The sequence below is a fragment of the Vombatus ursinus genome, unplaced genomic scaffold (genome assembly GCF_900497805.2).
Source record: "Vombatus ursinus unplaced genomic scaffold, bare-nosed wombat genome assembly UNPS02014808.1, whole genome shotgun sequence".
Classification (NCBI taxonomy): domain Eukaryota; kingdom Metazoa; phylum Chordata; class Mammalia; order Diprotodontia; family Vombatidae; genus Vombatus; species Vombatus ursinus.
This window is the reverse complement of record NW_020954586.1, coordinates 1,804,930-1,819,836: the sequence shown is the minus strand read 5'-3', so window position 1 is coordinate 1,819,836 and position 14,907 is coordinate 1,804,930. Positions and strand designations below refer to the sequence as shown.

The following is a 14,907-nucleotide window of genomic DNA, read 5'->3' as shown; positions in this document are numbered from 1 at the left end:
TTGCAGGTTCCTTAAGAATCCTTGCCTGCTGAAAAGCGTAACAATAAATATTTGCCACCTTGACTTAAAGAATGCTTGAGTCTGTGAATTCATTCCAGACGACCCCATCCTGTACACCAGTCTTTGAGGGGTGTCAGCCTCTCCGACTGCAACACCTACATAAGGATCCCTAGGGGCTGCATATTGACCTAGAAACCCACATATTAACATTATCTATGGCCTATTGTATTTTTATCAACTTTGTTAAATATTTCCCAATTATATTTTAATCTGGTTTGGCAGGCTGTGAAGTCAATCAATAAACATTTATGAAGCACCTATTATGTGCTAAGCACTGGAGTGGAGGCCTGCAGCCCTGGGGTCGTTTGATGTCTCTGCAGATTTAGGGGACCCTGCCCTACACCTGACAGAAGTAGAGAGATTCCTGAGGGCTGAGTCTGCTCCTGTCCTCACTGAACATCCTGGTTAATCTCCTCCCCTGCCAGGGCCAGGTAGATCTCCTGGTGGGAACCATCAGATCTTTCTCCAGAGTTCCATTTCATTCCAATATGGAAACCGAAACTACCAGGGGGCAGCTGAGCTATTCCTTTCCTACTTTGCTAATCTTCACATAGACCTACCTGGTTCCAAATGACCTCAGGCTGGGCATGGGCAGATCAGAGGAAGGTGAGCTCTAGCTGACCTTGCTGGTGGTGCCTCAGACCATGATGGCCACTTACCTGAGACAGCCCCCGTGCCCTTGGGAGATTGTAGAGCTATGGCTCTAATGGCTATGACCATTCAGCAGCCAGTGCTACGGGACTATGAAGTGTAATCTGAGGAAAACTCACCAACTGCCCCTTCTTGGATTGGTATGGTTTTTGTGTCCAAGTTCACTAGTTGGGAGGTTGTCCTTGGTATAGATCCTTGCATTGGGACAGGGTGCCTAAAGGGTTAATAACCTCTGAGCTACCTTATTAGTGTTGGGGGAGAAGCAGCTCCTCTCAGTGGTGGGGTTCATGTGGTTGGTAACTGCTGTCCGATATGTATTCATCACAACAGAAATGGGGAGGTAAAAACCTAGGCTTTAGTATTAGGCTCAAGCATAGGTGCAGGCCTCAGAGAAGCCCTGAACCCCTATTAGGAGTCTCACGAGCCCTCTTCTAGGCAAAGTGACATCAGAGTGACAGAGAAGTCATTCATTTACGTGTTGTGATCTTGTACCTTCCCCTCAGGCCATGAAAGTTAAAGAGAAGATAGATCCATAATGCCATGCTCCCTCCAGTGTCATGAAAGTGGAACAGACTTACACCCCTAAGGAACCAAGCTGCATCAAACAAACTTGATAGGTAAACCAAGTCAGGCTACCGAGTAAACCGCACCTGGAGGATTTCCCATAAGCTGATTGAGGAAGAGGATTTGCTTGTCCCCAAGGAGTCAGGGGCAGTTGAGAGGCTTCCTCTGGCTGCTTCTCTAAGGAATATTTAAGGCTCTGGGTCAATTTTCACATCCCTCGGCACAGGGCTTGATCAGGTGAGGTTAATATGAAGACAAGGGTTCAGGTAACCCAGGAGGAATGTCTGAGTCTCGAATAATAAAAGCAAAATCAAAACTTCCCATTGCGTTCCAGGTGACCCGGCTTGAAATGTCACTGCTTTCCTCGTCACCCCAATCTTTCTGGTGCTATTGCTCATGATCACCTCTTAGTATTGGGAGGCAAATGATGTGACTGGCAAAGATCCCCTATCCACCGCATGGAGCCAACCATCCAGATTGGGCCTTCCATTTAGGGGGCCTGTAGGAAGGAGAGGAGCCATAGATTCATGGCCATTGGGATAATAATTTTTCATCTATTTATTAATTTTTATTATTTGGGGAAGGGAGTCAAGGTCATTTATCCTATTGTGAATCCTTCTAAGTGTAATTTAATCTGTAAGCTGACTTAGTTTACCTATAGAGTTAGTTTGATGAAGTTAGGAGGTTATCGAACTGGCTGAAACCTGTCCTATGGGTTGTGAAAATTTACTTAAGGCCTCAAACATCCCTCAGAGAAGAAGCTAGAGGAAGGATCCCAACTGTTCTCAGTTGCTGGGTTATGTTGGTAACACATAAATCTCCCCTCTCAAGCAGCCCATTGTGAATTCTCTAAATGCAGTTTAATCAGTAACTTGACTTTGTTTACCTATAGAGTCTGTTTAGGTTTGTTTCCTTAGGGGATGTGTGAGATTCTGGTTCTACTCAATGAAATTTGTTCAACCTTTATGACTTTGAAGGAAACGTGGGATTGTGAATGTCTTTTTTTTTTTTTTTAACTTTCCATAGCCCAAGAGAATGTGTGAGATTGCAGTGTTTAAGGGAACTATTTCTCTGTCACTCTGACATAATTTTGTCTCTAAGAAGCCTTCTTAGAATCCTAATCTTGGTTCAGTGGTTATTTTTCTGTACACCCCCCTACCCGTATTTAAACATAATACAACCTAGGTTCTTACCTCCATAATTTCTGTGTGCTGGTAGTTTTATTTCAGCAGCGCTAACCTCCCACAAGAACTCAAAAAGGAGATACGTCTCCCGTAACACCATCAGAATAACCCAGGAAGCTCTCCAGAAGAGGAAAGGGCTGCCTCCTCGAGCCACTTGTCAGGTAAGTTAAAGTAGAGATGCCCTCCATGGATGGGCTGGTCCACATGGCAGCAGAGACCCTGTCTAACAGGCTGGGATTCTGATGTTTTACTTCATTTGAGCCCGTTTAACGTATGTTGGGACGAGGAGTAGTGACTCATTAGAACTTACCTTTACATTTTAGTTCAATGTCTAGTACTTAAATACTCAGAAATTCCAAGTCTAACCTGCCCAGCTACCCTAGCTAGGAATATGTCAGGAATGTTATGGGAAGGGATTCATGCTTTGTTCTCTAAAGTCCCTTCCAACTATCCAATGATGATACAATTAGATTTTAATTAATTAATTTAGATTTCAATTTGCCAACATTGGGTTCAACCTGATAAGCTTTAAACAGGGATTTGGGGGGGGGGGGCTAGGCAATGGGGTTAAGTGACTTGCCCAGGGTCACACAGCTAATAAGTGTTATGTGTCTGAGGTCGTATTTGAACTCAGGTCCTTCTGAATCCAGGGCCAGTGTTCTATCCATTGTGGCACCTAGCTGCCCCTAAACAAGGATTCTTAACCTGGGGTCCATAAACTTTTTTTAAAAAAATATTTTGATAACAGTATTTCAACATAATTGTTTTCCTTTGCTGCTTCACTTAAAAACTTAATTCTGAGGTGGGGTCCACAGGCTGTGCCAGAAGGGGTTCACAACACACACACACAAAAAGTGAAGTCCAAGGGAATTCCTTTCAAGAATCTCCTTCCTTGTGTCCTTTGGATTCACAGTCGTGATCCCTCAGAGATGATTTCTGTATTTTTTTTTAAATACAAGTGGTCTTATGATGAACTACAGTACAATTCTTTGAAGAAGGAAAACTTCCAATTGGTGCTTCCAGAAGTGACGTCTCCTTTCCTTAGCCCCGTGCCTTTGGAAAGAGAGACACCTCTTTATATCACCGACAGAAGCCCATTCAAGCCGGACTGCTGAATCAGCCGAGAGGTAACTTTTGAGATAAAAACTGGGACGGACCTCAGGGGAAAAACAAAGGTACCATTTCTTAGATTTCTAGACTCAAACTCACAGGCTTGAGGACTAAGGCTCAACCTCTCAAAAAGAAATATATGGATGAAAAGCATGGGGAGGGCAGAAAGCATATTTTAGTAATTCTATTCAATTTGCCCTTGCTATGAAAATAATGAGATTGTTTCCATAAAGAGATCTAAGTTTTTAGCGACCATCGCCTACTCGGCAAGCTGCCAGAAATGTATTGTCATGGTCCATCTGCTGGTTTGTTTATAAGGGAGGCTTCTATGGTGTGAGTGTTGGAGGGGATCCTGTGTCGTTAAGGAAGGGATGGGAATGTGAAAAGCATCAGTAAAAAAAGTTTTAAATTAGTTTTAAGGAAATGCATGGATAGTAATGATGCTCTCTTTCTCACCTCTCACCTGTCGGACAGCTGCTGTTTGAGATTTCCAGGAAAGATGAAATTCAGCATTGTCAGCCAACTCTTCCTTTGTCTGCTGATGGGGGCTTTCATAGGTGAGTTGACCTCTGAGAACACTAGCACATGGGGTGGTTAGAGGCAGAGTGAGTAAAGCTCCGGGCTTGGAGCCAGGAAGACCTCAGCTCAAAACTGATGGCAGATTTTCGGGAGCTTTGTGAGCCTGGGTGAGCCATCTAACCACTGGGAGCCTCAGTTTTGTCTTGTGCAAAGCCGTAAACATGATAGCATCTACCTCGGGGCTATTGGGAGGATTGCTGATCACGGCCTGGGAAGGACCTTAGGGTGCCCACTGTGAGCCAGTGACTGGTTATGCTAAGATAACTAAGATAAAAGAAGCAGATCCTGCTCTCAGAAGCTTACGCTGAAAAATGATTTTTTTAAAATATAAAGATCATTTTAGATTTACAGATGAGGAAATTGAGTCCCAGGGAGGCTGGTGGACTCCTTGGTAACTTTCCCAAGGTCTCAGAGGTAGGTTGTCTGACTTCAGCTTGGGTGTTTCTTCCACTCAAATGAAAGAACATGCATGAACTGCTTTGAGAAGCCTTAAAAATACCATATTTGTGCCACCTGTCGCTGCTTTGTTCTAAAAGGTACTGTGGCAGGCTCACCCACTCTTTCTAGCTGACACGTCTAAGTTAATTCCCATTTCTGGGCCTCCCAACATCCTTGGCTTTTGCACATGAAGGATTCTTTCTGGTGGCTCCAGAAGCTGACATGGAGCTAGCTGTCATGTTCTTGCCCTTCCTGTAGACCCCCCCTTCCTCTCCCCCCAAATGATGCATTTCTTCTTTATTTGTAGGTGCCAAGCCAGTCCAGGAGGATGGAGGTAATAGAATGGTTTTCATTTCTTACATCTCTCTGTGTGTATGTTTTTTTAAAAGACAGAATAGAAAATGAGTCGGGGGCGGGGGGGGGGGGAAGGAAAGCTGGGAAGGGGAAAACATTCTGTCTTATTTTAGGCAGATGAAAATAATGGCCAGAAATACAGTTAAGTGGCTGTGTGCATTGTCATTGATGTCTGGAGTCTCTGTGCTACCATACCAGACTTCAGGGTGGGAAAGCATGAACCTCTGGGTGATTCTGTAAATAAAAAGGATGATGTGTGTAAAGAGCCAGGGCCCTGGAGAGTCAGGAGATGTAGGCCTGAGCCCAGCTCTGTGACTTACTGTGCTGCCACGCACAGGCAAGGCAGTCAATGTCTTTGTGACATACTTTGCTCATCTGTGAAATGGGGATGAAGATATCTGTACTACCTTCCTTACTGGACTTGTGGGTTTGGGGAGGAAACACTTTGCAAAACTCCCATGGCCCGAGAAATGTGTGTTTTTATCACAGCCTCATTTCTCAGTCCTATAAGTCATATCATGGTCCAGTAGAAAGAACACTGACTCAGGTCAGAGGAACTGGGTTCAAATCCCACTCCTGGTGATGGCTATATGATCCTGGGCAAGTCACCTCATTCCCTTGGGGCTGAGTTTCCCCATCTGTAAAATAAGAGAGTAGATTAGGAGAGCTCTCTTCTAACTCTAGATGAATGGTTTCAGTGTTAGGGGCTTGGCTGGCTCTTCCTTCCAGAAGAATTTATATTTTGAAAGAGGGGCCCAGAGAGGGTAACACAAAAAGCAAAGACAGGAAACGTTAATGGTGGGATTTAGGCACAGAGTTTGGCACGTTTCAGGGCAAGAAAGTTTTTTTGGCCCAGGACCTTAAGTCAAAGAAGTTATAAAAAGTAAGTGATTAAGCGATCAATGAGGCATCCAGGTGGTGCAATAGACAGAGCACCAGGGGTGGAGTCAGGAGGACCTGAGTTCAAATCCAGCGTCAGACTGTGTGATCCTGAACAAGTCACTTCACCCTGTTTGCCTCAGTTTCCTCATCTGTAAAATAAGTTGGAGAAGGGAATGGCAAACTACTCCAGTATCTCTGCCAAGAAAACCCCAAATGGGGTCACAGAGCATTGGATACAACTCAGCAACAAAGACTGATTGAATCTTGTACTGGTCTAGATACCAGGGGTACAAAAACCAAAACGAATCCGTGTCTCCTCGAAGAGCTGACATTCCAGGCATGAATAAGAATGCACAGAATCCACGCGCAGTAGATCCAAGGCCATTTGGGGAGGGAAGGCCCTCGGGCTGAGGGCATCGAGAAAGGCTTCATGAACCAATAGGCGTTTGAGCTAAATCTTAAAGGAATCACGGGATTCTAAAAGGCCGAGTCAGAAAGCACAGAACTTGTGCTCAGAACTCCGGGGACTGCTTGGTCCCTTCATCACCCTCCCTGGGCTTGCTTGAGTTGACCCACCAGGCAAATGAGGGGGTGTGCACACGGTCTCTAAGATTCCTCCCAGCACTGGACCCCAGAAAGCCAGTAAGAAGTTGAGTTTAGGTGTATTGACCCCCACGGACCAAAGGCCCAGGGCCGCCGGCTGTAGCTACCCCTACCCCCCCCTGCCCCCCCCAGGCTTGAGTGTGTAGCCCGGACAGCACAGGAGGGAGCCCTGGTCACACGGCCGCGCGCTGCATCCCGCAGGTTTCCTGGCGTGGCCCTCTGCCCGTTACGGGGCAGCTCCCGGGCACCGCTCCCTTCAGGAATAAAGATCTTCTTTGAGAATCGTCTGCTTTGCCCAATGCCAACCTCCGGGCGCTTCTCTAAAGCGAAAGGTCAGCAGTTTCTGCTTCCCGTCCCAGACAGCGGGGCCCAAGGGCTCTGTCCTTGCTCTGTGTATCTCCCTTCCCTGGACACTGGCCACCAAAGCGGGGGAGTCTAGTTAGAACCAGCCCGGCTTCCTTTGAACCTTCTGAATTTTAAAGGACTTGGCAATCCCATGTGGGCTTCTCCTCGCTATTGAGTTACCTCGTTCATTCATGGGGAATTACAGCCCGAAGTGAGCAGTGATATGAAATGAGGGCACTATGTAGGAATCGATCGACTAAGCGATCAACAGCTGCTCCTTGGCGACCTCCACGTGGCCAAACCTGCGCCTGAAGAATCTGGGCACACCGAGGTTGAGGAGCATACAATTAGTGAGTGTCTGAGGCAGGATCTGAAACCAGATCTTACCAACTTCAGGTAGAGTGCTCTAGCCACTGCTCACTACCACCTCATTGCTCACGTCTACCTTTTGTTTCCATGAAAGCCGTTCTCCAGATGGCTGGTTCTGGTTCTTCTCCATTGGGACAGAAGCGGCTTCCTCTGGGTTCACCTGGTTCCTTTTTCCATCCTCAGAGGCAGCAGAGATTGGCCATCCTCCTTCGATCGGGGTTCCACAGTGGCTAACTTCACCTTGTCCTGTGTCACCTTGGGATGCCCTGAGTCCAGTGGCCTTTTCTGAAAAAGCTCCTAGGGCCTCAGAGACCCTCTAGGTCAACCCCCTCAATTGACAACTGAGGAAACTGAGGCTTGGCCAAGGACACAGAGGGAATGAGCATCCAAGGTGGGATTTGAACCCAGGTTCTCCCACTCCAGTTAGCAATCCTCCCCCTATACCATACTGCCCCCATGAGGCCATATCCCAAAGCTTTGCAAACATCCACCATCCTCCCTCATACCTTTCCACGCCCAAGTTAACTTTGGGCAGGAACAGCAGGAAGGTCTTGCATCCTGTCAAGTGCTTGGTCTGAGGCCGGATTTGAGCTCAGTTCCTCATCACTTCAGGGCCGGTGCTCTATCCACTGCGCCACCTAGCTGCCCCCATGTATCCATTTCTTGTCTCTGCTTTGTGAGAGCGGGAACTGATTTATTTTTTGTTTCTATATCCCTAAGCTAGACTAACACAGGCCTCGCACACAGCAGGCACCTAATAAATGCTTGTTGGTTGATTTGCTGATCAGTTGGTAATCCTGCCCAAATCCCACCAATTGAGGCACCTCCATGAGCCTCAGTTTCCTCCTTTGTAGAATGACCTCTGGGGTCCCTGCCAAGTTCAGATAGATGAACCCACCGCCCTTCAGAGATCACTGAGGCTCCAAGCCATCAGGCACCTTCTGTTCATTCCCGCTCTGCATCTCTGTGTGACTGGTTCCCTCCCCTCCCCTATCCAGACACTATCTATTCCTGAAAGTTTGAGAGCCTCCCCCTCCAGGAAGCCTTCTTGGAGTACTCCAGCTCACACCAGCCTCTCACCAGAGGCAATTAGGTGGAGATTAATGTGTCTGACTCAAAGTCAGGAAGTTCTGAATTCAAATCGTGCCTTAAACACTTACCAGTTGTGTGACTCTAGGCAAAACATTTAGGCTCAGCCTTAGTTTTCTTAACTGTACAATGGGGGTAATAATAGCACCTACCTCCCGGGAGTCTTGTGAGGATGAAATGAGATGTGTAAAGTGCTTTGCGGACCATAGAGGACTATAGACGTATTAACTATTATTATTATTCTCTCATGTCCCATGGCCCTTTTTCTTGGACAACACATACAAACACTTGATTATGTTTCGTTTTGTATTGTTTCTTTCTTGTCCCACACGTGTAGGTCTTTTGTTGTTTTTGTTGAGTCACGTCTGACTCTTTGTGACCCCATTTGGGATTTTATTGGCAAGGACACTGGAGTGGTTTGCCATTTCCTTCTCCAGCTCATTTTACAGATGAGGAAACTGAGGCAAACAGGGTAAAGTGACTTGCCCAAGGTCACACAGCTAGGAGGTGTCTGAGGCTGGATTTGAACTCGTGAAGATGAGTCTTCCTGACTCCAGGCCTGGTGCTCTGTGCACTATGGCACCCCCTAGCTGCCCCATATGTGAGTCTTGTGTCCCACAACTCTGGGAGCTCCAAATATGGCAGAATAGTATCTTCTACCATTGTGCACACAGTCAAAATAACTCATATTTTGACAACCAAACCTGGAGGTCTGCAGAGGGTTTCCCCCCACATCACACCCCCAAGTTAGGCCATGTAAGAAGTGTTGTCCCGGGCAGCTAGTTGGCACAGCAGATAGAGCACTGGCCCTGGAGTTGGGAGGATCTGAGTTCAAATCTGCCCTCAGACACTTGACACTTACTAGCTGTGTGACCTTGAGCAAGTCACTTAACCCCATTGCCTCACCATAAAAAAAAGTATTGTCCCCATTTCACAGATGAGATAACTGAGGTTCAAACAAGTGAAGGTGATGTATCTGAAGTCATACAACTAATAAGTGTCTCAGACTCAGGTCTTTTAACACCAAGAGCAATGTTCTTTCTGCTAAATCAAAAATGATTCTAAAAAGACCCGCTGCTCTAAATCCGTGGCACAGGGACTCAGAGGGCCTGGGTCTGAATCCAGCCTCTACTACTTACTGCCTGTGTCACCCCAGGCAGGGCTCTGGGCAACCTCTCTGGGCCTCCATTTCCTTATCTGTAAAATGAGGAGATTGAGCTAAGTGGCCCCTGATGTTTCGGGTCCATTCAAGAAGCCTTGGGATGATCTCTTCTGGGTATCTATAGTGCTGTGGAGTGGGGCCAGGTGGGGGGCACGGTGCATAGCGTGTGGGACTGGGAGCCAGAAGACCAGAGTTTGAATCCTGCCTCAAATACTTCCTGACTGTGTGGCCATGGGCAAGTCATTGCACATCTCTGGGCTTCAGCTTTCTCACCTTTCTCACCTGAGGATAATAATAGCACCTACCTCATAGGGTTGTATAAGGATCAAATATGTGTAAAGAGCTTTGCAAACGTTAAATCACTATATGATTGTTGGTTATTATTATTATTTTCTCTTTTCATTAGATCCCTTTGCGGAACTGCCGGCCTTGCCCTACTGGCCTTTCTCCACCACAGACTTCTGGTCCTATTTCGAATACTTCCAGACGCTGGGAGCCTACCACCAGATCAATGATATGGCCCGGACCTTCTTTGCTCATTTTCCCCTGGGCGCCACCCTGGGTTACAATGTCCCTTATCAGGAAGACTGAAGCTTTTTCCAAGCTCCCTAGAACAGAGACCAAGGAATTTCAAGCCAACAGGTCAATTTCCTTTCTTCCTAAAATGCATGACCACGATATAAACACTTAGTAACACTCCATTAAATCAAAACAATGCTTCTTGAGGGGGACCCCCATCATTAGTACAATGCTATTTTCCTCTTTGTAAAGCTCCAAAGAACATTAGTTTTGCTTTCTTGGAGCAATGTTTGTGCTAAAATATTAATAAAGACATTTTGAATGGACTATTGTACTGCGTTTGTCAAGGGTGAAAATGTGAGCTGGGAAACCCTAAAAGAACAAAGAGGCCACCAACAGGCAGCTCGGTCTTAGTTATCGTGATGGAAGCTTAACATCGGGAGGACAGAAGTGGGGAGTCCCACGCTCTCCTGCCCTGATCAGACTAACTCTGGAGCAGGGCACTGCGATGTGGCTGCCCCACTCTGAGACGCCAGTGAGCCCCACCAAGTTCAGAGGAACGTGAACAAGATGGTGAGGGGTCTAGACAGCATGTCGACGCAGAATGGCGGAGGGCAATCGGGACGCTTAGCCTTGAGAAAAGACAGAGGAGGTATTATAGGGATATATAGCTGAAAGGTTATTTGTAAGTGTAATCAGTCATTCCGTGTAGCTCCAGACAGCAGAACGAGGGGAAATGAAGAGGGTTATGTGGGGTGGATTTTGGCTCAATGCAACTTTCCAGCCATTAGAACTGTCCCATCAGAGCCAGGGCTTGTACCTTGGTGGCATAACCTTGGAACACTGAGTCACTGCTGTGTCCCAATCAGCTACCAGAGGAGGGCTGCTGCCAAGGCTATGAGGTCCTCGTCACTGGAACTGTGTCCGGCACCTTGTGGAGCCGACTCCTGCACTGGAAAGAGATTGGAATAGAAGAGGCAGGATGGTGCCTCAGATAAGGCGCTGGTTTGGGCTCAGAGGACCTGGATTCAAATCCTTGTCTGATGTTAGGCTAATTACCTAAATTCTTTGGGCAGGAGAGAGGGGAGAGCTACATTGGGAAATGTAGGTGAAACAAAATAAAATCAATCAAAATGGATTAAAAATGAATAAATGCTTTTGGCCATGCCCTCATGACATGACGTCAGACGATGCCTTTGGAAGACTCCCTGTCTCATGTCTCATGGGCATCTCCTTTGAAGACCTGGAAGCCTTAATTTGGTAGAAGTGGGGGTGCTGCCGCAGGTGACAGTTTTAGGGTGGCATTAGTCACTGGTTTTTGATACAAAGTAGCCACTTTCTGGCTTTCTCTTTTTCTTATGGAAGTCATAGAATGTATCAAAGGTTTTCCCTCTTGCATTCCTTTTGAGAAGACAGTCAATTGGCTTGATTTCTGACCATGCTTTTATTAATGAAGACAGCAAGTGAATAGTTGAGCAAAAGTCAGTAGTAAAGAAGACAAGAGTCCACAGTCCTTGAATGCCGGGCTTGCAGTTTAAAGTCTGGAAATGATTCTTCAGCCGCTTCTGTTCATCGCTACAGACCATGAGAGGTGACATGGTAGAGTCCAGAAAGACCCACATTTTTCCCACTAAGGTTTTCTTTGGCTACAGCTTCTGCTTCCTGCTTCTCCTCTCATTACCTGCTCAAGCATTTCAATTTAATCAAACTTCAATAACACTGGAAAGTTTAGGGGCAAAAAGCCTCTGATGTAACTTGATCTAGCTTCTAAACTTACTTTTTCTCTCCCCATACCCCCTCTACAGTATCTATAAGCAAGGCAGACCCTTTGAGGCTGTAACTGCTTAATTATAGCCAGCTTAGGGAAGACATGAGCCAGAAAGACTTCAAATTTTGAGAACCCACAGTTCACCTAGGGCAGTGCTTTACCAAGGCTAGAGGGGCGAGGCTTGGCCGGATCTCCAAGGCAGCATCTCACGCAGAGTAGAGAACAAGGAGGCTAGCTATAGTAAAGAAACCAAGTACCTTTCCCTCCTTCTCCTAAATAAAGTCTTTTATTTGTTTGTGGTTTTATAAATTCTCACTCTGAGGATCAAATGATTTACACATGTGAAGCATGTTCAAACTTTAAAGCAGTATATAAACGCTAGCTGTGCTGTATATATGAATGATATAGCTACATATTTATAAACACCCACATTCAGCTGTAAGGGTAAAAACTGATGCCAATGCCCAATACCATTATTTCGGGATCACAGTAGTTGTAACACTGTGCCCATCCACTGGTGCAGATGACAAGAGATAATGCCTAACACCTTAGGAATTGTTGACATCTCTTTCTTAAACTATAACTATTAATTTTAAATTATAGCATTTTAAAAAGGAAGTTATCACTGGGGATATGTGCAATTCTGTGTGCTGATTCAGAAACAGAAATAGCAAACGGTAGGGGTTCTATTTTTAGGTTTTCAATATTTACATATGACTCATTTTTTGTGTTTTCTTGCAACGTTTAACTCATTGGCTAAGCAGGAGGCAGCGTGGAACTTCAGACGGCCTTGGAAGCCACTGAAAATGACAGTTCGTGTAGATTTCCTCAATAGTAAGGATATTATAATTCGGGATGACATTTCTTCTTATTAGTTCATCAAGTCCATGTTACTTGTTTTTGCAATATTGGAAATTCGGACAGTAGGATAGTTCAGATACCCATTTACAGAATAAAACAAGATAAAGAACATCACGACATCAGACATTAGGAACTGTCTTATTTACCAAACTTTAAAATGCATTCTTTTTCCAGGGGAAATATGGTTAAGATTGTCCATGGCTTTATGTCCCGGCACTGTAGCTTAGATTCTGGGTAAACAGTTGGTATCACCATCTCTCCCTTTTCTCCCTTGTTAAACCAAACAATTTTGACAGCAAGATCAAGAAGGAGAAGTAGCTAAGAATGAAAACAAAAAACCGAGTGAGAAATTGCCTCGTATTTGATAATAGGATGGGGACACACACGGAAACCACTCTCCTTCTGCCTTTGACAGCTATGGCTTCCTGAGGAACCTCTGAGACAGCCCTCCTCTGATGGCTGATTGGGACACAGCAGTGACTCAGTGTTTCAAGGTCATGCCACTGATGTACAGGTTCTGGCTGGTCTTACCTACCAAAATGAGCCTGGCCCAGGGTGCTTATCATCCAAGGACCAGCCCCGAGGGCTCATTCCCTGAAGGCTGCTTAGCAGCTACACTTTCTTTAGACTATAGTGGCCCAGGAAGATCTGCTACTAAAGCTGAAGGGGTCAAAGTCTTCTTTAGAATACACGCAAGGATGAGATCACAGATCTTGGGAGGGAATCAGATTGAGATTTTCACCATGGATAGCCACCGACCTTGGGTTCCTCTCTGTACTGTGCCACAGAACTAGAAACAATATTTGTTTGACTGCCATACAGTCATTATAACATCCCAGGATACATAGAAAAGAAAATCCTGATCCAAATTATGTCCCTTATGGTGTAACTACAGGGTGAGGGTTAATTTAATTCCTAGTACCTAGAATTATAAAGACTTTTCACTTTCATGAGGCAATGGTGAATTCTGTTGTGAGCACATTCACAAAGCACGTGCTTTATGGGCCACAGAAGAAGGCTTTGAAGGAGCCTCTGATATCAATCAATTAATCAACATTTATTAAGCACCTACTATGTGCCAGGCACTGTGCTGCCCTCAAGGAGCTTACAATCTAACAGGGAGACAACATGCAAACAAATATATACAAAGCAAGCTGTGAACAAAATAAAAATAATTAAAAGAAGGAATAAAGTTTGTTAGAATAGAATTTGACCTGCACCGCTGCCTTTGAAAATCAAGAACCACAGAGAACCTTAAGTGGGTTGAGCTAGTAATTAAAAAAGCAGCTAGGTGGTGCAGTGGATAGAGCCCTAGGCCTGGAATCAGTAGGACTTGAGTTCAAATCTAGACTCAGACACTTACTAGCTGTGTGACCCTGGGCAAGTCACTTCACCCTGTTTGCCTCAGTTTCCTCATCTGTAAAATAAGCTGGAGAAGCAAATGGCAAATCACTCCAGTATCTTTGCCAAGAAAATCCCAAATGGGGTCATGGAGAGTTGGTCACCACTGAAAAGACTCACCAGCAATACATACAATCTTACTTCTGTAGAAATTAAAATTGAACCAGAGAAAAGTAGGCGTTTTTCACATAGCAAATGATTAAGGCTCCACAAAAATAAAATATATGGAATTTTTAAAACGTTCACTTGTCTGGAAAATTAAATCAAATGGGCACCAGAGCCTGCCAAAGAGAAGAAGGTAGTGCAGTTTTTCTGCTAGATTTTGTGGGCAGTGATGCAACCAATATTTACCCTTCTTTCAATTCAGTTAGCAACAAAACGTCTTGTTTCCTAGCTCATAATTACGTCATGTTCATCATTTTACATACGTGACATTTAGACCAAAAGGATGTAACATGTTCAGTTCCAGTTCCAGTTTATTCATCAAATGAGTAGAAATGTCCTTGTCCTTGGGTGTGGGTTATAGTCATGGTTTAATGGGCTTCCATCCTCCTGCTACAGATATCTCATGTCCAACAAGACCATACATGTAGCGTGCTTCACAAATCCCAAAGCATAATGGAAACTGTGAACTTTAATTTTTATTGTTCTGTGTAATCTAATTATTATAAATGTGTAGTGATCCAAGATTTGTGCCTAAGGAGCATCACACAGAATGTCGGTGTTTAAATTCTGTACTTCTCGTAAAAGTATTCTTACTTTTTGTAAAATGAGATGACTGCCCGCCTTCTTGCATAACCAAGTCTCCAGCCATACCTCCCTTGAGCATTTCATTAATTCAACATATGTAACGAGTATTCATTAAGCACTTTCCCATGGCTAGGTGTTGTAGAGGACAAAATAGCATACAATAATGAAGTTAATTTCCTCTATTAATAGTGTTCCAATAATTAGAGTAAATTGTTGAC

The 14,907-nt window shown here is 45.0% G+C and overlaps 1 protein-coding gene across 1 annotated transcript; it reads left to right on the top strand.

The window, feature by feature from the left end:
- The first annotated feature begins 3,527 nt into the window (after positions 1–3,527).
- On the top strand, positions 3,528–9,981 carry OTOS (otospiralin). Its single transcript, XM_027875382.1, has 4 exons — positions 3,528–3,586; positions 4,044–4,126; positions 4,894–4,920; positions 9,797–9,981. Exons 2-4 carry the CDS (start codon positions 4,069–4,071, stop codon positions 9,979–9,981), a joined length of 270 nt encoding a protein of 89 aa, XP_027731183.1. The 5' UTR covers positions 3,528–3,586; positions 4,044–4,068.
- The last annotated feature ends 4,926 nt before the right edge of the window (positions 9,982–14,907 follow it).

What these genes read in the sequence shown, in the direction of transcription:
- OTOS (XM_027875382.1), top strand. Translation starts at nt 4,069, where the DNA reads ATGAAATTCAGCATTGTCAGCCAACTCTTCCTTTGTCTGCTGATGGGG. An exon ending in GCTGATGGGGGCTTTCATAG is followed by an intron (nt 4,127 to 4,893) that starts GTGAGTTGACCT and finishes CTTTATTTGTAG; the next exon opens with GTGCCAAGCCAGTCCAGGAG. An exon ending in GCCAGTCCAGGAGGATGGAG is followed by an intron (nt 4,921 to 9,796) that starts GTAATAGAATGG and finishes TCTTTTCATTAG; the next exon opens with ATCCCTTTGCGGAACTGCCG.